The sequence below is a fragment of the Camelus bactrianus genome, chromosome 3, assembly GCF_048773025.1.
Source record: "Camelus bactrianus isolate YW-2024 breed Bactrian camel chromosome 3, ASM4877302v1, whole genome shotgun sequence".
NCBI classification, from domain to species: Eukaryota; Metazoa; Chordata; class Mammalia; order Artiodactyla; family Camelidae; genus Camelus; species Camelus bactrianus.
Genome location: NC_133541.1, coordinates 104,045,701 through 104,068,521, shown reverse-complemented (window position 1 = coordinate 104,068,521; position 22,821 = coordinate 104,045,701). Strand labels below are relative to the sequence as shown.

The 22,821-nt window shown below is 42.2% G+C and overlaps 1 protein-coding gene across 3 annotated transcripts in view; it reads left to right on the top strand.

Moving 5' to 3' along the window:
* Positions 1-22,821, top strand: part of PRELID2 (PRELI domain containing 2) — an 81,606-nt gene that overhangs the window by 39,185 nt on the left and 19,600 nt on the right. For all 3 annotated transcript variants that reach the window (XM_074360872.1, XM_074360873.1, XM_074360874.1), the window contains 2 exons: positions 103-208; positions 19,716-19,785. In XM_074360872.1, coding sequence (XP_074216973.1) covers positions 103-208; positions 19,716-19,775 — 166 coding nt within the window. In that variant the 3' untranslated portion in view covers positions 19,776-19,785. The remainder of the gene's footprint in view (positions 1-102; positions 209-19,715; positions 19,786-22,821) is intronic.

Here is a 22,821-nt window from a genome sequence, read left to right as displayed (position 1 = left end):
TGTGTGTTGATTCTAAGTGGAAATTACGCTGCTGGAAATCCCTGTAATTTAAGTATTCAAATGTAGAATGACATCAAAGATGTATATTTTTGTTTTTCGTAGGACAGAGTTCATTCAGAAAGGCAGAATTTCAATCACAGGGGTTGGCTTTCTCAACTACGTTTTGGAAACTTTTGCCAGCACATTCTTAAGACAGGGTGCCCAGAAGGTAAGATTGTTTTCACTTTGAACCAACATTAATTTTAAGAAGCCATGGAGATTCCCATTGGATTCTTGAACAAGGCTCATGAATAGACATAACAATGTTAGTAAACAAATATGTACAAAGATAATTAGCTTCACTAATTATTATATAAATCCAAATCAAAGTAAAGCTAAAGTGCCATTTGTGGCCCATTTAAGTTAAAAATGTGCCAGTGAAGAATATGTGATAATATGGAGAAGATTTATTGTCTAATGAAGAGAAATAATCTGAATGAATAATTATATTTACAGTATATGCAATATGATGACAGCTACTTAATAAAAAAAGATAATAGTAGCTAATGTTTATTGACTGCTTACTATGTGCTACTCACTAAAAAGAATTTTTAATCATTAACTCGTTTAATCCTCACAAGCCCTGTAAATAGCTGTTATTGCTGTCCTGATATGGATGGGGAACACACGGAGATCTGGAGCTCCTAGTTGTCCTTCATTGGGGCTTTCAGACTCTATACTTGTGGGAGCCTAGGCTTCCATGAATGCTATTCACAGGACACCTTGGCGTTCAGAGCTCCTGTATTACCCTGTTTTAAGTAGAACCGTTCTGTTTTTCATCTGTCTTACATAGCATTGCATATGAGGTTGATATATCCTATTTTCTTGCCTAGGAAAGTCCATTCCTTATGCACCTTTAGATGCCTTTTGCAGGTGTACCAAAATGTTTTTAATTAATTAATTGATTAATTAATTTTATCGAAGTACAGTCAGTTACAGTATATCAATTTCTGGTGTTCAGCCCAATGTCCCAGTCTTGCATATACATACATATATTCACCAAAATGTTTTTAAATTATTTATTTATTTTTTTTGACGTATGTAAAAATTATGTAAATGTCATTATTTTTGTTATTAATTGTGATGAGGAGCATAAGCAGTCATTTCCAGGGTTTACTCAGGACTGATGCATATGCTACCTGGTTTTGTTCTGTGGGACAGGCTGAACGGCTGGGCTAAAGAACTACCATTATGACCCAGAGATGTTACGAGTAATGGACCTTTGTTCTTGTTTGGCAGATCTAGGTTCAGGAATGAACCTGGACCACCGCGTGTTAGTCTGGGAAGCTGAGGGTGATGAATGAGTATTTGGTACTGTACTATGCTACAGAGACTGACTGTCAAGGTCAGTAATATGTTCCTGACCCTGGTGAGCGTGTAGCCAGGCTGGCCTAGCCTGTTTACACCTGGGCTTGAAGAGGGTCGTTGAGCTTCTGGAAGGTCTGATGCGACTGTTACTTACTCAGACGTTATTCAGGATTTTCTGCTATCTTGCAAAATATGCATTTGTGAAAAAAACCTCATGTTCTGCAAGTTGCACTCTAAAAACAATAGGGCTGATGAGAAAAATAACTTTGCTGCCATGTCCCAGTTCTCCCTGGCTGTCGTACCTTGGGCAGCGCTCAGTACTTTTACGAGGAAATGAGTGAAAAGGAGTTAGAATGCACAGCGAGATCCACAGTTGGTTTCTGATGGCTGTTATCTGGAAATCATCGAGTGACTTTAAATTTTTGAAATGAGGAACCCAAATGATTCCTCGGAATTCCCACCTATTATGCTGAGAAGTAAGAATATATTTTTCCTGCTAGCGTTTGTCTTTCCTGACTTAAAAAAAAAAAAAAAAGGCTTAGTTTAATTAGCTTTTCAATTTTAGAAACCACTCATATTTAAGTGTCTTTTTACCTTTTATCCAAGTGGTGTTTCCCAGTATCGGCCTGACTTCTGATAAACCTTCACAACTGAGCCTGCATAAATGGCTTCTGTGGAAGTCATCATTAGCATGCTGTAGGTGGCCCTTTTCACTTTAGAAACTTACCCCCGAGGCTCTTTAGTGGTGGTGTTATTGAATTGGTCATATGGACCCCTCACTTAGACGCTAGCCAGGCTGAAGCCCCCTCCCTTGGCAGGGAATGTTCTTTTTCCTTTCGAATTCCCATGGCCAGTAATGAAACCAATGCTGAGACTGAAACAGCAGAAGCTTTATTCAGTGGCCAGAGAATGGAGAAGTGGGAACTTAGTTCGCGCATCAACTTCTAGGGGTAAGGAATGATGAAGGCAAGGTTTTTAAGGTCAAGGTTAGTGAGGTAGGGAGGATGTGCATTGGTTTTCTGGGAAAAGGCAGGATTCTTCCTGGAACTAGGGTGCTACCCTTTTTTCTTCCTTTTATGGTTGATACTTCCTCTCATGGCATGGGTGGGTGTGGCATTTAGCATGCCAGTGTGTTACAGTGGGCGTATAATGAAGTTCAGGGTCTACTGGATGGCAGGTCTTCCACCATCTTGGACTTGGCTATTTCTAACCAATTCTGGTGGCCTCTTGTTTTTCGCTTCTGGTGGTTTCCTATAAGACAAAGATAAAACTTTCCAGCAGTTTAAGTTCCTTCAAGGAAGAGGGAGGGTTGGAGATAGAGGCTAATAGCCATGGTAACAGTGGTAAAGGTGGGATCTGATATCTCTTTTTCTTCCAGAAGAAGAAAAACTAGGTGCTCACAAAGTTTATATCTCTGTGTGTATAAATTAAAACTGTGCCCTAGATATGGACCCCCACATCCATATCTAGCGAGGTTGCTTGGGTTTTTGTGCCTCTGGGGGCTTGTTCAGTTGCTTTTCTCTCTTCTCTTTGGGGGCCTTGCAATTTGAGGACATAAACTAGACTTACTCTGATGATCATTTCACAATATATACAAATATGGAATCATTATGTTGCATACCTGAAACTGATAGAATGTTCTGTGTCTGTTGTACCTCGGGAAAAACACATCCATGTGGAGATGATGTTGGGACTGGTGTGGTTGGTGACATAACAAAGGATTAAACAGAAAATGTCACTCATTAGTTGGAAAGTTCAGGGAGTCATGGAGTCTCAGAGTGGAACTGACCTTCCCTTCCTGGGCTGCTGATCACATCCAGATTCAAGCGTTGCCCACAGGACTTTCTGACTCATAGTCTTGGGGGCACAAGACAGGACAAGCTCCCGCACACGTGATGATCTGCAGTTTTGGGGAGCAGAGACTTAGACAAGAGGAAGCATGAGTTCCCATGATGTTATTTGACTTGCCAAAATCGTTAGTCAAGAAGCAGAAGTAAAACTACAGTACATTATATAAGACATACCATTTTAACCATTTCTGAGTGTGCAGCTCATTGCAACCATCATCGCCATTTGTCTCCAGAATCTTAACAAATTCTGTAGCCATCAAATAATCACTCCCCATTCCTGTCTCATCCCAGCTGCTGGGAACCACCACTCCATTTTTTTGTCTCTATGAATTTCACTACTTTAGAAACTTCATGTAAGTGGAATTATACAATATTTGTGCTTTTGTGTCTGGCCTATTTCAGTTAGCAAAATGTTTTTAAGGTTCACCCATGTGGTAGCATATGTCAGAATTTCCTTTCTTTTTAAGGTGAGTAATATTCTATTGTATATACGTACCATGTTTTGTTTATCTCTTCACCCATCAGTGGATACTTGGGTTGCTTCTGCCTTTTGGCTCTTGTGGATAATGCCGCCATGAACACGGGTGTTTGAATATCTGTTCATATCTCAGCTTTCAATTCTTTAGGTGGATTATTTGGTAATTATATGTTTAATTTTTTGAGAAACTGCTTGAAAGTTTGCTTTTGAGATAGCTGTCTATCTTTGTCCATGACAGCAGTGGATTTTACCATTACTGTGGATTTTTCTCAAGTCTGTGCAGTGAAAATGCACAGTTTTAACATTCCTTTTGCTAATTACCAAAGCCTCTGGTGGTTTCAAGGATGAAGATAGCCGACGTTCTGGAGAGTGAGATTGCTGATTAGAACGCTCATAGCCAGCCCCTGGGGTGTGAAGCCTGTATTGGGGCAGCTGACTACCTGGTGCATAATTAACACAGGCACCATACTATGGTGCTGCACGCAGTGAAATATTTTGAAGCAAACTGTAGACATCCTAATAACCGTATACCAAATACCAACTCCTGAACTAAAAGCCTAGTACGTTCTGCCTTTAGAAAGATGATTCAGTGTGAGACAAGGACTTGGCTGTGTGTTTATTGAATGTGAAGTTTTAGAGAAGCACCCTTTGGTGCATGATCTGGTTTTCTCACTTCCCAGATGTCACATTTCACATCTTAGACCCTCAATTTTCTCATCTCTAAAATGGAGTGATGATAGTCCTACTTCACAGGATTATTTTAAGGATTAAGGGAGGGCATACATATGAAACATGCCTGGCACATAGAGAAACTTAAATAATTACAAGCATGAAGAGAAATTCTCTATACAAAGTATTCTTTTATAAGTAAATAGCCTTTTAAATACTTATCCAAGCAAAAATTTAGGTAGCCACACTGTAGGTAAGGTTTTGTTGTTTCTTTAAAAATTATTTTATCATTTTTTAAATCCATAAATTTAATACTCACTGTATCCACATTTAATCCTTCCACATGTCTTTGTGTATATTTACCTGTGTATGTATATGTATGTTTTTTAAAAAACAAAATTAGGATTATTCTGTTTATTTAGTTTAACTTTGTCACTTATGGACACACTTACGGAACATTTTTCTGTGTCATTTATATATTCTTGAAAACATGATTTTTGATGCTTTCATAATATTCCAATGGCATGATAGCGCTCTCTTGTTGGTTTTTGTTTTTTTCACTGCTATAAATAATAACTGGTGAATCCATGAGTATATAAATACTTGTGTATATTTCTGCTCACTTCCTAGGCTAAAGAGTATGCACATTTTTAAAGATCTTTGCACATCATCAAATTTCCTCCCAAAAGAATTCTACCCATTTGTAGCTGGCCCCAAGACTTGGTTCTGCATATTCTCAGTTTTCTTGCTCTATTACTTGAATGAATGACTTTTAACCTCTTAGAACTTCCACTTGTCATTGGGAAAGCACAGCTGATTATTCTACTTTTGTGGGATTGTTGTGAAGAAATGAAGTTGTTAGCTCCAGTCTTCTGATTTGTACTCCAAAGACGGTGAAAGTTAATACTTCTGTCGTTAACTAGTTTGTGTGACCTCAGGCCTCCTCCAAGCTTACTTGTGTTACTTTGGCCTAGCTGCTCACTTCCTTATCTGTGACTTCAGTGTCTTGTGTACACACACGCATGGTAGTCACAACCCTAGAAAAGAGTGGATGTTTCAAAACCCAACAATAATTCCAAGATAGAGAAAAATAGCAAATAAAACTGTCATTTAAAATAATAAAGTCGCAAAAATACAACATAAGAAGACCAGTGGAATATTCTGCTGACTATATGTTGGAGACATATTTCCTGCTTGGTATGTGACTTCTTTGCATTACTTGCATCTCTTGAAGCACTGATGAAATATGTTCTGTCCCTCCGGTTCCACAGGGTTTTATTTCCCAGCTTTCAATTTAAATCTGTTGATAATACTTTTTAATCCCACCCTTGAGTGCTCAAATAGATTGATTTACTTGATATTTATTCATTAGATGCTGTGAGAATATTACTAGGATTCTGGTTTTTAACTACTTATTTCTAGACCAGTTAAATAATAGTAGCTGCCCTTTTTTTTCGGGTCTCTCTCCCCATCAGCTCATCTCAGCTGCTCTTACCTCTTAGAGTTTTAGTCCTGAAAAATGTAACCTTTGCAGTTACATCTTAGTGAAAATGAGTGTTCTACAAGTGATACGGTTTTTGTTCCTACCATTGAGTTTAAATCGATGCCTTTACCTTGACTGTGAGACTTGGGGATCCAAAAAATACCTCGGTGGCTCATTTGAATTCATCAGGGTTGCAACAGATGACTCATTGGTAAAGCTTCTGGGAATCCCTTAAACCAGCCAGCTGAAGTTCTGGGGTATTACTTTCTATGAAGCTAGATGACACCTGGGAAGTAAAGCTCTTTCCTGAAACGGCAGAAGGTGCTTTCATGAGCTCGGAAGGTGTGGGTGTCATTATTTGCGTAGTGATGAGAAATCATGTCTCTGCATAGTGCGGTGTGGAGTGCAAGGGCCAGGAATCAGGCAATCTGGGCTCTGGCCCTGCCATCCTCCTGGCCATATTGCTTGGACTAGTTCCCTGGAACTTCACTATCATTTTTGTAAAATCAGACATTGGGCTAGGAGGTCATTTTCAGTTCTGAAGTTGTGTGATTTTTTTTTTTTTTTTTTAGCTCTCCTTCCTTTTCCCCAATGTGTAAATACCAGGATTTTTTTTTCAAGATTTTAAAATTTGTCTGGCAGATAGTCTTTAAGCCTGCATAAAAATTCAGAAGTTGAAGCTAAGTGGGGATCCAAGAGCGTAAGAGATAATTCATGTAACAAGTAGATGGTCGAGTTGAGGTGGTGGCAATAAAATATTTTAAAATAAGACATATACTTAAAAAGGTACTAATTGGCAAGAAGGGGTGGTAAGCATGTGGTAGGGATGGTACAGTTTCATTTTATAATCGTATTCACATGAGCTAAGTATACTGCATATTACAAAGATTTGTAAGTCTTGTAGGTGTCTTTGAGCTTTGGTGCCAGTAATAGATATGTTGGCTTATTTTCAGCCAATGCCTTCTGTAAACACAGACTGTTCTGGACCATTTGGAGAAAACCAGATACAACACTAATAGCAGTAGCTAGGGGGAGGAGATAGCTCAAATGGTAAAGCGCATGCTTAGCATACATGAGGTCCTGGGTTCTGTCCCCAGCACCTCTTCTAAAAAATACATAAGCCTAATTACCTTCCCCCTGGGGGGAGGAAAAAACACATTAAAAAAAGAAACAAAAAATTAAAAAAAAATAGCAGTAGCTATAATTTCTTGAGTGTTTACCAGGAGCCAAGCTCAGCTCTGTTTTATGAATATTGAGTTCTCCCAATAACCCTCTGAAAGAGAGATGCTGTTGTCAGTCTTCCATTTTACAGATGAGGAAACAGAGGCACACGGAGGTTGAATCACTGGCCCAGTGTCATCACCTGCTGCTGCTGAGTGGCAGAGCTTGGTACATGCATGACCTAGAAGTAGACACTTGTGCTTGAAGCGTGCACTATGCTACTTGCTTTCCTAGTGCTCTTTTATGCTCACGCCCAGCCGAAATCGTGGGAGATTTGGGATCCGTGTCTCCCCACTGTCCTGGATGGGATTTCCAACTCATCTATTACTTTTCTGAGCCTGTTCTCGTATTCTGTTGTGCTAAATTCAAAGACAGTGAGAAAATAGGAATTTGTGGCACCATAAATCTTCACGTACCTCCTGTACACTGAAGGTGGGCACAAAATTGAAAACTGAAACAGCTCTGGCCAGGCTGCGTTGAAATATCAGAAAAATAGGGGCTGTGTCCGCAGCTTGTGTGGACTAAGTGCATTTTGGGTGCACGTCGTGTGTGGGTCAGATCTATTGTAGGACTGGGCTTAGGTCCAGCTACGCTCTTGGTGCTAAGTAAGGCTTTCAGTTTGACTGACAAGGCCAGGAAAAGGTCAGACTCAGGCATCTCCGATTAGGGGTTAATACAGATTCTGGGTAGAGCAAGTTGAATTGCAAAGGTGATTTAATTTCTTGAAGGTACATCTAACAGTTAAACTTGAGTTGTGTGCTGAAGTCCTGGAGCACACTAATTACATGCCCTGTGAGCTCTCCAAGGTGTCCAGCTGTCCTCTTGGTCGTCCTGCCCCTCTCTGCCAGTGCTGATTTCTCCCCATTCTACGATAGTTTCATCTCTTGCTGAAGGACCCCTTTGGTGAGCGGACCCTTTGTGGATGAGGGGCACCGGCCAGAACTCCAAGCAGATGATGGAGAGGAGGCTGGGTGTTTGCTGTTAGGGAGAGAAGGCGGCTTGTGTGTCTCATGAACCTGGGTTTGCTGGACTGATACCTCTTTGTCACTTTCAGTTTCCTTGTAATTCCATTTGCTGCCTGGGATTTGACCCTTTTATTCCTTGTTTAGCTTTCTTCCGTAGAGTCTAGCTAAACCATTTTTCTATTTTTCTCTGAATCTCCTTGGTAAAGGAAAGTGGTGGGCTTTGGAGAGTTGATTAACTCCTTTCACGTTGACACCCCATTTAAGAAGAACTTAAAGGCTATAATTAAAAATTTTCTTGATCAGCAGCCTTTGGAGGGGATGAAGCTTTTGTTACTTCTAAAGACATTAACGTTTGCTAAAGCCCACCAGTTCTTTGTACTCTCTGCACTTCCTGATATGTGTGAAATATTTCACAATTTAAAAAATTGCTGCTCTCCCAACAAGGCTCTTTCGGTTTTTAAATAAATTCTAAACATTTTGTATAAAATGCTTTTGTGTAGGTATTACCTGCATGTACATATTTTAAATTGTTTTTCTGGCAGAAGCATTTGTGTGCTTTTGCCCTAGCTCTCTGTGGAGGCAGCAGCATCCCCTGCACTGCCGAGCTGTGTGACCTCGGGCGGGCCGTTCCATTTTCTGAGTCTCACTTTGCCCACATGTAAAATGAAGATAATACTGGAACCTACTTCACAGAGTATTCGTGAGGAGTGAGTGAATTACATACGTAAAATGTTTAGGACAGGACTTGGCACACAGTTAGTGATCGGCTGTTACTATTATTTAAAAAGGAAAATGCAAGGCAGTTACAGGCAAACTATAATTTTAAACTTAATTTTTTCATTATGATATTATAGACGAATATTTAGTGGTTATGATGAGGCTGTCTTGGAGTCAGCTCAACCTGAGTTTAAATCTCTCTGCCCTCTCTCACAGGGGGTATACGAACTTAACCTCTCTCTGGGTGAAATGTGAATATAGAACCTACCTTTGAGATGAGAATTAAAGGAAATAACATAAATAAGTGCTTAAAATACCTTGTCACACAATAAATACTCCATAAATAATTTTTATCTTTCCATTTAACCCAGATTGGCCTATTTCCTTCTAGTCTTTCATATGCAGATTTTAAGCTTGAGTAATGGCATTATAAGTACAATTCATGTCTCATTTTTTTCAAGTACTGTTTTATCGTACATGCGTTTCCCAGGAACTCCATAAACCACGGAGCCGTCATTTTAATGAGTACATAATATTTCATTAAGTGGTTATGTAAGAATTGCTTTCACCATTTCTTTAGAATTGAGCATTGGGGCTATTTCCAAGTTCTACCATTATAAAGGAGACCATGTGAAACATCTTTTATACAGAGTCTTTCATGTTTTGTATCATTACCTTAGGAATGATCCCCTGAAGTTCTCTAACAGGCATTGACGTTTTCATGGTCCTTTGAATGTATTGTTTATTTCTCTCACTGAACGACAGGCTTCTGAGTGGGGCTCCCAACTCTGTCCTTAGCACCTGGCACGCAGTTTGTGCTCAGTGAGTATTTATGGGAATAGTGAACAAGTGCACATACTATTGTATTATTTTCCAAAAGTAGTAAGACTTCTTTATGTTTCCATCCTATTATCTTTTAGAAAGTCTTAAAAGCAGAGAAACTTTTTACCTGTTAGGCTAATAGGGCAGGTAACAATAATGGGTAATACTTGTCGAGAACTCCATTCCCCTGTCCTCGTACTTAGCACGTTAAATGCGTTACCTCCTCCCGTTTGCTCAGTGACTCTTTGTGATCAGTCCCATTTTCATCATTTTATGGCTGCGGAGGCTCGGAGAGGTGGGTTGGCTTGCCCAAGCTCACACAGGTACTGAGTGATAGAACCTTCATTCAAACCAGGCCATCGGGCCCTTAGTCTGAACGCTCGATGACGAGGCTGCATACCCCCCAGACCTTACTTACTTTGCCAGCCGCCCACCCCTTTACACTTCAGCCAGTCTAATAAATTATTTCCCAGGGAGCCTGACTTTGTTGGCCAAATTCCAAACAAGGTGTGACTCAGAGTTGTCCCTCAGCCTTGAGGATTTTGCATCAGTCTCAGAACAGCCAGAGCTCTTACCACGCTGGTTATTTAAAGGGAAGTCCACCCTTGCAGCTCACCAAATGAAGGACGTGTGAGTATATGTTTTATAAGCCTTAGATTTTTTATTGAAGGGAAGGATTTTATTAGGTTGATTAACATTCAAGACAGCTGGTAGATTTAGAACATTGTCCACCTGGGAGTTACTAATCCACATGGGAATATCTGGGGCCGAACAATTCAAAGTGTGTGACCCTAGGGATTAACCAGTAACGTCCCAGTTAGCCAGCAATTGAAATACTAGGGCAACTTTTTAAAAGTCCATTTAACCCCTCCTTTTCCCTCACCAGTTTCTTATGGGGGCTGGGAATTTTAAAGAACATTTGCATCTATAAGCACTACCTTTTTTTTTTTCCCCTTTCTCTTTGCAAATGATTGGCTTTTAAAAACAGCAGGCGGTTTATCTTCAGACTGTTATTTACCTATAGAGATTTTATTTTTTAGTCATTCATATGTAGCTTTTGTTCTGGTTGCTCTCGTTTTGTGACATTAAATGCTTAGAGTTTTTTTAAAAAGCATCAGTTCTTAAACTTGCCATGGGCTTATGGCTTTGCCCTTCCACAGGTGATACAAAGAATAAGGGGTGAAGGTCATATATACGGTGCTCATGTCCAAGGGGACATGGTCTCTGAGTTGTAACCTGATACCTCGTTCACCCTCCCCCAGTTTTGTCCCCAAGAAATGATGATTGTGTTTAGCACTGAAAGGTTCTTCATGGGAAGTCAAGGGCTCTCCAGGCTGGCATTTGACAGTCAACCAAGGAATTCTTATGGGCACATACTGTGCTGAAGCAGAAGTGCTTCCATTGTGCACGTTTGTCCTCCAGCTTCTCCAGGGAGCATGAGGGAGCTTCACTTGGTATCAGCAGGAAACAAAATGGATTTGGAGATATGGTGAGATGCTTTAAGTCTTAGGACAGTTCTAAGAACTCCACATGGTTCAGTCTCACTTATCTCCCCTAAATTTATAAAATTAAAAGCACTCAGATGTAGATGGAAATAACTTTGTGATGACTGGAAGGATTATGGCAAAGGTGAAAAAGTGACAGACAAGGACCCTATGAACATACCTTTTTAAGGAGGTGATATGCTGAGGGCTTAGTCATGGAAACCTGGGTGTCAATCTAGATTCTGCACTTACTAGCTGGGTGCTTTTGATCAAGTTTTCTTAACCAGTCTGAGTTTTGTTTTCCTCATGTCTCTCATGGGCTGGGTGTGAGGATTAAATGAGACAGGGCATATAATGTGCACAGCACAGCCCAGTAGTGGCCTCAGCCTCTCAACAATCGGTTCTTCCCCAAGGCTTTGGTTCTGTCTTGTGCTGCCTCTGTTGCACACAACCCCTGGGACCTAGGGAAAGCCAGTGCACCCTGCTGGGGTCTGTGTTGTCAGATGGAAGGATTAGTGACTCTTAGAGGTGATGTGAAGAACAGGGACAGTATGCTCTGTGAGATATGAGCAGGCACAAGGTGAGCCCCTGCTGACATTTCCTCCAGGTCACTGACCACCCGCTGAGAGGGGGTCCCTACTTGTGAGAGTCCCACTGTGACGGCCTGGAGTCAGATCAAGGTCCATAAAGAAATCAGGGGTCAATTGCCAGGCGACAGGGGGGACAGGACGTCATGGTTAACGATAGTCTGTCATGTGTCAGTAGCTTTATCTGTTACCTCTTTGAATCCTCAGAGCAGTCCTGCGAGGAAGTATGTGTATTCTCCTCCCTCCACCTGCTTTACAGGCACAGAGACAGATTCAGGGAGGCAGCCACTCATTGTGGAAAGAGTGGGAGAAATCCAGGTTTAAATTCCAGGTTGGCTACTTCCTAGCTGTGTGACGGTGAGCAAGTTACTCACCTCTTTGAGGCCCGGTCTCCTTACCCGGATATGGCGAGAGTGAAAGTATCTTACCTCCTGGGGCTGTTTAGAGGGTTAAAAGCAATTATGTAGGCAAAACCCTTGGCCTCTATTAAGTCCGTGACCCATCATTAACCTCAGTATTGTTGAGATTTGGTGGGATCCGTTTTTGACCAAAATATGGTTTTGGAAAGTTATATTTTGTTGAAGGAGAATGTGTGATAGGAAGACAAAGTAGACTGGCACTGCCTGTAAAAAAGATCATTGACTTAGAGAAATTCCAGAATTTGAGGGCAGGAGAAGGGTAGAGATAAAAGAAGAAGAATTATCTGGGCAGCCATTGGACTTATTTAATATCTAGGCATCAGCTGGATTCTGATGGAGAATCCTATTCTGTTAGAGACAGTTTGTTGATAAAAAGTCCAAGTATGCTGCTAACTGGTTTCTCTCTCAGAATAGGGAAGAAACAAAGGGAAATTATGGCTGAGCTTAAATCTGATGAATAGTGAAAAAATGGCTAATGAAGGGAATTGATAGGAGTCTTGTTTTTCAGTTTGTTAGTTTAAGAATCGGTGTGAGCATTGGTACTAGGGCCCTTTGGTGCCAGGCACCGAGGCCGTGCTGTTTTCAATGTAAAGAAGATTGTCATATAATTAAGACAGAGACAGATGGACTAAGGCGTGGACAGTGTCCCATCAGCGGAGGTTTCTAAGCAAGATGATCAGTTGTCAGAAATGCCGTGAGTGGGTTGTAGCCCTGGGTGGGAGGCTAGCCATGATTTTTTTTAATTACTGATAAATTAATTATATCCAACAGATACACATGAACAAGCCATATTTTGCATGAAGTCTAAGTCAGGAAAGCTAAAATTACATGCGAGTCACATTTAAAAAAATGAAAAATGAAAATAGACTGATTGAGTCACATTAGAGGGTAGGGGACCAATGCCTTTTAGCCACTGAAGTGTTCATATCAGGTCAGGGTTTCTTTGCAAGTTGACAATATGGAAATGGCTTTGTCGTCTTTCATTCTGATATTTGACCCCAGGACAACTCCCTAAACTGGGATGGGCCATTTTCATTTCTTTGCTGAGAGTTTTCTGTTCGGACTAGATGATATAATGTCTTTTCCAATTTTTAGATTTTATTATTTTGGGATATATTCTTCTCCTTTACAAATTGTGAGAGTAAATATTCTCCTTAAGGAAAGAGGAAGCTTTATAACGTAAAGCAAGGACATCTGAATTAGTGTATCAATTTAATGTTCTGCAGCTTACACCTGGAGATTTTGTGTTACTCAACAAGATAAAAATGACTCTTACTAAAGAGTTTATTAGCCACTATGGGAAAATTATATTGAAGTCATAGAGTCTGTTAGGATATTCCTACTTGAAAAACATTGTATTTAAGGTAGTTTGTAGATGTGATTAAATATTGATTTGTATATTAAGAATCATACGGTTTAGTCTGGGAGCAGGGCTGAAATAGCCGACTTACTTATCAGGCCTTTTGCACGTAATCAATAGGGAAGGGAAGGAACGCTGTCACTGTGTACCCAGTGCCATAACAGGTGTCCACACGTGCAGTCTCATTAAAACCCCACAGCCCCCCAGTGTTGTCAGGTCCTGGATCCTGCTCTCTCAGCCCTGATTGCCGTGGGTCAAATCAAGGCTCTGCTTCTTAGCTGTCATGTGATTTTGGTCCAGATGCTTCATTTCTCTGAGCCTTGGGTCACATCCAAAAAAAGAAGATAAGACAGATAAGAGGGTAAAATCAGCCAATGCAGGTAAAGCACTCAGCACAGTGCCTGGCACACAGCGCGTGCCAGCACCTTTTAACAATTATCATTGTTCGGTGTTTTACAGTTTTATAGATGAGAAACCCTAACTATAGAAGAATTGGACAGCATCAGGTAAAAGGTACTTTATTGTGGCCAAAAGTCTTTTCCTGGAGAAGCACTGAGCAATGTTTCTCTTACCTTTTGATGAGAAAACTGGATGTGGATTCCTCCCTCCCTCCCTCCCTCTCTCCTCTCCTTCCTTCCTGTGGCTGACGTGGCTAGAAGCAGATCATACAGGGCCTCATAGCCACGATAAAGAAGGTGAATTTTATTATAAGAGCAGTGGAATGCTATTGAAGGGTTGAATACCTTGTATTCATACTGCTATGATTCTACATAAAGCACATGAAAAGAATCTGGGAAAGTTTTATGTAAGCCAGCTTAGTAACAAAAGTTTAGAATCCAAAGGAAAGTGAGGTTTTTAAAGTAAACTTGATGCATACCATTTCATCAAGAGATGAATGGTTTGACAATGAACACACTTCAGCATCTGAAATGATCTCGATAACTCCTCTTGGCTAATCCGCATTCTTCAGGACCCATTTTAAGTCCCACCTCTGCTGTCATTCTTTCCACAGCATTCCCTCCCTTTTGTCTTTCATACTTTACTTCTTTATTTTTTGCTTGTTCCCCCCCCCCCCCCCATTTCCTATGGCAGCCATTGTTATCCTGACCTTTCACCACACTTTCCAGGATGCTAACTACTGGGCAGAGTGCACTGTAATTCCAAAATTCAAACTCATCATTCAAAACCAGTCAGTTGATCAGTCTTGTAATTCATCAACAGTGAGCATGTACTTTGTGCCAAATTCTGCACTAGACAATAAGGATTCAAATGTAAGTGACTGTTGTTCCCAGTCTCTGAGTACCTGACCATCAAATGTGGTAGATTTGTAAGCTGATAATTGGTTGGTAGATTGATAGATTCATTCATTCATTCATTCAGTGGATACTTACTGAATGCCTTCTGTGTACTGGGGGTTATATCTTGAACAAGACAGACAAGGCCCCTAGCCTTTTGGGACTTTCATTCCTGTGGGAATAGATAGTCATGAAAGAGATTTAGATGAACAAGTATTTATTTACTGAGTGTTCACCAGAAGCTAGGTACTTTGAGCACCATATTAGACATGATTTTAACTAATTCTTAGGACAACCCGTATTACTGTTTCATCTCCGTTCCACGATGAGGCACAGCTTAAGGAAAATGCCCAAGGTTTCTCAGCTAGCTTGGTCTCAACCCTAAATCTAACAGTGTCATTGCATAATTACGGTGCTATTTGTGGCCACACAGGGGTGTTTTGTGTGCTGTTGTCTCCCCCAGGAAAAAGCAGAGCTAAGGTGGGAGGAAGAGTGTGTGTGAGCAGGTGGGGAATGGGGAGGGTGGAAACACCGGACTTGTAACAGCCTCATCTCCCCCTTCAAGAAGGCAAATGCTTAACTGCACGTGCGTTGCTGTTCCCGCCCCCATCCCCTTTCTTCATCTGCCCTCTGCTTGGACTTCCCTTCACTCTGTGCATCACACTCATAACCAGACTTGGGTCTTACTCAAATCGTTCATCTTCTAGCGGCTTCTGCAAGTCCTGCCTTCATGCACGATCAGTTCCTACTTTACTTGTTCCATTGAATTTTTTTTTAAACATGGTAATGTTTCTCAAAGGCTGTCTTGCATTTCATTTATTTTGCATTCCTCTAATTCCTTCCAAGAGACCAGTGATCCCTAGAGTAGAGACATCATGTTTTCTATGCATCTAATTCCTCATTGCATCAGTGCAGTCCCTTACACACAATGGGCGCTGCTCCTGTTAAAGGTACTTACTCCAAAGTCATGATCCGCTAGAAGCTTTATTTCCGGCGTAGGGGAGGGTGTCTTTCAGTGCTTAATCTGGTTATTACAGTACCTAGCTTGTGGTAAACACTCAGCACACGAATGGTTGTTCTTCATCTAATTACGGCTGATCTTTATCACTGTGATAATTAAGTGAGCAGTTCTCTTTTGTTAAGAGAGCCCCATAGAGGTGTCCTTTTGAAAACTGCTTTCAAACTCTGTAATTTTTATAAGGTCTGCTATTACTCTCTTCAGAGCCCCCTAGGTGAGTCAGAGCTTCTTAAGGAAGCATCAGTTTAATAAAATAAATATACTCTCTGGGTCTAGCCCCCTTAAGTTCCAGCTTATTCGGCCTCCTCTTTAGGCAGCCTTTTTGTTTTCTGTACCAATCAGCTATTTCTCAGACACTCTGAGAGTGGGGAATTTGTGAAGTATTTTGAATCTGAAAGTCTCTACTCTGGGACTCCTGTGGGGATGCGTTTGGCCAGCACAACCCTGGTATTAGGGAAATGAGACCGAGAGGGCTCACTTACCTGTCCATTGGTAAATAGAGAAAGATAGCCTTGTAATAGGGAAAAAAAATTCTCAGAGGGGAAGGAAATAATAAAATCAAGCTGGTTTATGATTTGTCAGTCCAAAAAGCTTTTATGTTAAGCTGTATCTATAAAGGTGGATCCATTTAATGTTTGTTCTGCATTTCAGGCATCATTGTGTGATAAGTGGTGTAAATTTAGCTCCTTTAAGCCTCATCTCCTGGGGGTTGAGTTTTAAGCGTTACAACTTTATTTGAAAGGACTCTTATCGGTTGGGCTTTGATTCAGCCCTTCCTTACCAAAGAGCCGTACTAAATAATGGCTTGGCCTCCCTGTTAGGGTTTTTGTTTTTAATCCATTTTATAGGTCTCTCTCTCCCTGCCCTGGTTCTCCACCTTCTGTTTCTAACTGTTCTGCTTAAAAAGACGTAAGTGGTATGAGAGAGGGGAAAACAGAGAAAGAAAAATCAACTGTCACGTTGTGAACATAATTGATCCAATAAATAACGTGTTTCAATTCCCAAGGCAAACCTCAAAGTCTTCACTTATGTCAATTAGCGCTCAGCTCAGTAAGTGGCCGCCTTGTTAATTTAGATGGATGGGGAGCGTTCACCGGCGCTCACTTCCTAAGGAAGGAGTCGGCTTTTCTGGTTGTAAAGATGTACTGTCTAGGCTTACGGGCTCACTCTGCAGAAGGAAGCTTGAAACGGAGTTCACCTGGCTGTTGTCACTCTCCCTGAAAATAGAAGGAAGGCGTTGAGTTACTGCTCAGGGGTTTGTTGAAACAAAAAAGTTGAAACAAAGGGAAGGAAATCTCCTAGGCTATAAGCTCCATGAGGGCAGGGACTTAGGTTTGTTCACCGTTTAACCTCTGGTGCACACAGTAGGTGCACAATAGATATTTGTTAACTGGTTCTGTTGTTGAATGAGTGAGAGCAGACATGAGCACAGTTCAGATCTTAGGTGAAGGATTAGGTTAATTTTCACTCTGCAGGTTGTTTCATCCCCCACCCCGTCCTTTCCCCCTTAACTCTAAGACTACACTACACATTCTGTATCTTTAGAAGTGATTAAGAAGAGCTGTTTCATCAGTTCCCTGACTGGCAAGGCTGTAAGGGATCTTGGAGGCAGCATCGAGCTGCTCTTTACATAGTCCAGTATGTAAATAGTTGTGCATCAGAACCACATGAGGTATGTTACAAATCTACAGATTCCATGCCCTAGCCTTGAAAATTGTTTTTTTTTTAATTATTAATTTTTTTTTAATTTTGGAGAAAGGAGGGAATTAGGTTTATTTATTTTTAGAGGAGGTACCGGGGATTGAACCCAGGACCTTGTACATGCTAAGCATGTGCTCTACCACTTGAGCTACACTCTCCTCACCCAGCCCTTGAAATTCTGATTACATCGGTCTGGGTAGGGAACCTGTATTTGCTTTTGTGGGTTCCCCTCGTGATTCTGTTGGGCAAACTGCCTGTCCAGCCAGCCTCATGGTCCTCTGAGCCCTCTAGTCTGTGACTTCTTGGGGAAAGTGATTAACCTAAGTACCCAGCAGACTAATTGGCAGGGCTGTGACCAGAACCCAGGTCTCCTGACTCTGACACTCGGGCTCCTGGTCCTGCGGTTTGCTGTTGGGCTCACCCCACGCTCCGTGCTCCTCCACGTGGTCGAGACCTTTTGATTAATACTTCTTCCTTTCAGGATTCTGGCAGTGTCTGGGGTGATGGGCCAGCCCGAATCTGAAGGACCTCGGGAAACCTCAAGGAAATGTCAGTTTGCTCAGTGTTCTTTTGTACTCAGTGTACTGCGTTGTCTTCTCTAAAGATGCACCCCCCTCCCCGAGCTCAGAACAGATCCCGAGTGGGAAGGCCCTGCCTTTCTCCGGTAGGCCCACCAGTGTCTCTCAGCCCTGTCTGACCATGAGAAGCCCCTGGTGCCCGTCAAAGGTCCAGTGCTCTGGGGCCTACTGGATTCCCAGTAAATCAGCGCCTTCCCTTGAGGGGCCTGGGGACCTGCATTTTAACTTAGCCTTGATCATTATATTCTGTCTCAGTTACACTCCAGTGCCTGAGAGCAGTGAGTCTCATTCCCCACCATCCAGCTTTGACTTCCTGAGTTCCTTAGTTCATAGTTGCATCACAGTTACTTTCCTCCTGAAGGTTTATTCTCTGGTCTACGAACTTGTCCCTGAAGGAGGAAAGAGGGCGTGTCTGCTTTCCTCTTTCCTCCAGGGTGGAATTTGGCCCGACAGACAGCTTGCTCTGTACAGTAGTGGAGTGAGCATTGCCACAAGGTGAAGGGGTGCCTCTGAAACCAGAGTTCCACGTCTGTGTTCTTTCCCTGGCTCTGTTACTTCATAGCTGTATAATGTTGGGAAAGTTAACCTTCTTGGAGTTTCTGTTTCTTCATCAGTAAAACGGGGATAGGAGGAGTACTTGCTCAGGGATTTGGTGTGTATTAAGCCAGCTGTCCTCGGTTGGCTCTTGGACACAGACTCAGGTGGAGCTTTTTGTGCAGAGGGTTACTGGAGAGGGCTCTTGGGAACAACTCTTGTGAGGGAGTGAGGGAAGCAGGATGAGGCAGAAGATGATGTTGAACTGTGATGCAGTTGTGATGAAGGTCTCAACTGAGCCCATGGGTAACTATGGTGATGAGATGCCCTTCAGGGTTGCCCCAAATTGAGGGCAGGGCCTGGACCTTTAATACACGATGCCCACCAGTATATGTGGGCTTCCCTGGGAGAGGGGGTGTGACCTCAGGTAAGGCATCTTGCTCTGGCTGAGGGTGGCTGTATGCCGCCAGCAGCCTACAGAGCTGGCAGTTGGGGAAGGAGTCCTGAGGGGAGATCTCTCTGGTGCACCCTGCACCCACTCCCCCATGGTAATGGACATACAGGGCTTAGCGGTGAGTGTAGCACACGTGCATGTGCTCGGTCAGCACAGGCTTACCTCGTTTTACTGTGCTCTGCTTTGTCCCGCTTCGTAGGCATTGCACTTTTTATAAACTGAAGGTTTGTGGCCACCCTGCAGCGGACAAGTCTTTTGGCACCATTTTTCCTACATCTGCTCACTTTGTGTCTCTGTGTCATATTTTAGTAATTTCAAACGTTGTCCGTACCATTACAGTTGTTACGGTGTCCTGGGATCAGTGACCTTTGATGTCACTATTCTAGGATTAACTGTCACCATTATTAATCCAGCTCTGGCAGTACCGCTTAGGAGCTGGGCCCCTTTTTGGAGGTTACTTAACATCGCTTGGACTTTCTTATGTTGAAAATGAGCATCCACAGCTCTGCTCTGCCCGTTTCCCCGAGTAGTTCCGAGCACGTGTGGAGATAATGTATGTGAAATTGCTGAGTGGAATATATTATATAAAAATGTAAGGTGTGACCATGAGCCTACTGTTCTGAAAGAAATATATGGCCATGGCTCGGCTTCGTTGAAGGGAAAGGTTGTGATAAACGTAAAAGTGCTTGTCCGTGAAATGTGGCATTTTGATTTTTCTTTCTTCTCTCCATAGGGAATTAGGATAATGGAGATGCTGCTGAAGGAACAGTGCGGTGCCCCCTTAGCCGAATAAGGCCTCATCAGTGAGTACCAGACGCAAAATCAGAATTATTTACTCAAGCCTTGTTTCATGCTTATAAGCCTGAGTGTCACGCGTCGCCTCCCCAGGCTATTTATGCTCTACATTTCCCAGTTCTGCGCACAGCATACTGTCTCCCAGGTGTTTTGTTATCTGTTCAGCCCCTTTATTTACTGGGTTCTTTGATTTTCAGAGCAGTTTTGTACCACGTGCTGGGTTACATCTGCATTCAAACTGTTTACACGGCTCAGCGCAGTCCACCGTGATTGCAACCCTCAGGGTGGCCTAGGTTTGTAGAGACTGCCTTTCAGAATTTACTGAAGCTCAATTCTGTTGTCCTGAGAACACCGAAGGGAGGGGTTTAAAGCTGTATTTGGAGCAGGAAGGAAAACAAGAAAGGGGCGTGTTGCTTGGCCAGAGAAATACATACATTTTACCAGTCATATATACTTCTACCAATTGGTGGTGGCTGCCTGGAATGCTGTTGAGAAGGACTGCAAGGCGTTGAGAATAATTCTTAGGCCCTGGGTAAGAGTGCTGTGATTTATTTGCAGTGTCTGCCATGGACACAGGATGGAAGAGATGACACTTGTGCTGGAGCACGGGCCACCTCTAGTTTAGGGCAAATGATACAGGGTTAACAGATGGATGACAGGGGGATTTCAGAATTATTTAATTTTTCATTCCTTAACTAATTTTATTGTCTGTGTCAAGGACAATGGTCTTCACAGTGGAACAGTCAGAACAGAGTTATTTGAGAGAATCAAAGCCTAAAATAAATGAGTATAGCGAATTTTTAACATCTGAGGGAAGGTAAAACCTTTAAGGAGCGCAAACATGGTCTTGGGTAATTCACAATTACCTCAGATTTCCTTATGTTGGCCTAAGGCTAGAGTACATGTGGTTTTGTGTAAGCAACCTGGTCTCTAATTGTGAAATACAGTAACGTCTGGGAACAGTTAACCAAAGAAGCAAAAGGAACATTCATGTTCAAGTACCTCCGCATTCAACGCATACCAGCCAGGCCTGTGGATGACAGCTGGAGGGTCATAAAGTGTTTCTGCTTGTTTGTGGGTTTCACTCCATGCTGACGAATATTAAGCCTTTGTATACTTCACACATACTAATGAATTTATTTATTACTGTAAAGGCTAAGGAAGATAACTCCATTTAGCACAGGCCCGGCATGTGCAGGTGCTCCAGAAATGTTGCTGTGGATCTAAGTGTGGTGTGCTCCCACGTCTGCTCTGTTCTTGGAACAGTTGTGGAGGAGAACTTGGCCACCCCCCCCCCCCTTTCCCCGGCTGGGCCTTTCGGTGAGGCTCAGCAGGCACCTCTGGTACTTCTGCCCGTGTGCACAGAGCCCATCTTCCCTGGGAGGCTGGGATCTAAAGCCAGCTCCAAGTCAAATGAGAGCATGAGGGGACTCCACTTACAAGTGTGTATTGGTTTCAGACTTGAAATTAGTGATTTGGAAACTTGAGTGAGCATCAGAATCATGGGTTTGTTAAACACAGACTGGTGAGTCCCGCTCTCAGAGTTTCTGATTCAGTAGTTCTGGGGAGAGCCTGAGGATCTGTGTCTCTAACCAGTCCCCAGGCGATGCTGGTGATGCCGGTCCAGGGAGCACACGCTGAGAGATGAGGGCTTTAAATGAGTTCTCATCTCTGAGTGGAGAGAGATGAAATGCAACGGCCCTGAGGAAGGCAACAGCTGAGGTCTGAAGTTGTCATGGAGTCCACTGACTTTAGGTTAATCAGAGGAGTGATTTTCTTTGTGTGGCTTTCCCCTGGTTTTAGCATCTCAGCCTCTTCTTGTTCGCCATTTTTTGTTTTGTTTTGTTTCTTCCCCCTGCTTGAATGTTGACAGGCTCCACCATGGAGCAAAGACAACTGAAAAAAAAAAAAAAAAAAAAAAAAAACAAGGGCTGAGACTCAAGAACAACTCATGTTTAAATCGCCAACTTGTGTTTGTGATTTAAAGTGTTGCTAGTGAAGAAGAGAAAGTTAAACAAGCGTTACCTGCTGTTTTAAATGACCCCTGTTCTTGTTCTTTGCTTGCTTTGTTTTTACTTTGGGGCAGAGCTAAGTCAAGAACTCAGGGCTTTGTATTGTTTTTAAAAAGCAACTCATTCTCCTCTCTGGAGTGAAGTGGTTGAGGTCTGGATACTGCGAGGAGTTTTAGTGCAGAACAGGTACATTTAATGCATTGGATGCAAGGATTGAATGTCCCTGAAGGACTTCCATAATTCTAATAATGTATGACCAGTTTTCTCAGGAGCAGATATGAAGGAATGTATACTCTCACCACATAAATCTATATGCAAATTAGAGGCTATTGCTGAAGCTTTAAGAGTTTTCAAAATCAGCTTCATTGACGTATCATGTGTGTACAGGTAAATTGACTAATGAATTTCAAATGTACAATTTGGTTAAGTTTTGACAAACATGCACAGGTATATAAGCATCACGAGAAACATGATGTGAAACATTTTGAGGCATTGATGATGTTGCTGCAGTTCTGTCGCCAGTTGATGGCTTCCCCCTATTTTCTTGGCCATTTTTACGAAGTTTTTGCAAGGTTGAAGTGTGCCTGTTTTAATCGAGCTTTTTATTTTCTCAAAATTAGCTTGGTGGGAAATGGGAGGCTGGTTGTAGGTGGGGGAACTCCCTTTTATGAGCAGTAAAATGCTGCATTAAACAAGAGGCAGGGGACAGGGGTGGTTCGCTCTGTAGCTATGGCAGGGGGGAGTCAGGCAACTGTAGCGCAAGGGCCAGGTCTAGCCTGTGGCCCAATTTTGTAAATAAAGTTTTATTGGAACCAGCTATGCTCCTGGCTGTATTCTAGCTACAACCCCAGAGCTGCAACAGAGATCTCACAGCCTGCAAAGCCTAAAATATTTACTACCTGGTCCTTTAAGAAAAGTTTTCTCTCCCCTGGGTGAGAATGTGCCCGCTCCTAAATTAACATCAGGTGGCCTGGTGGTGGTGGTTTGGCTTTTTTTTTATTTTAACTTTTTTTTTTTAATGTAGCATTTGAT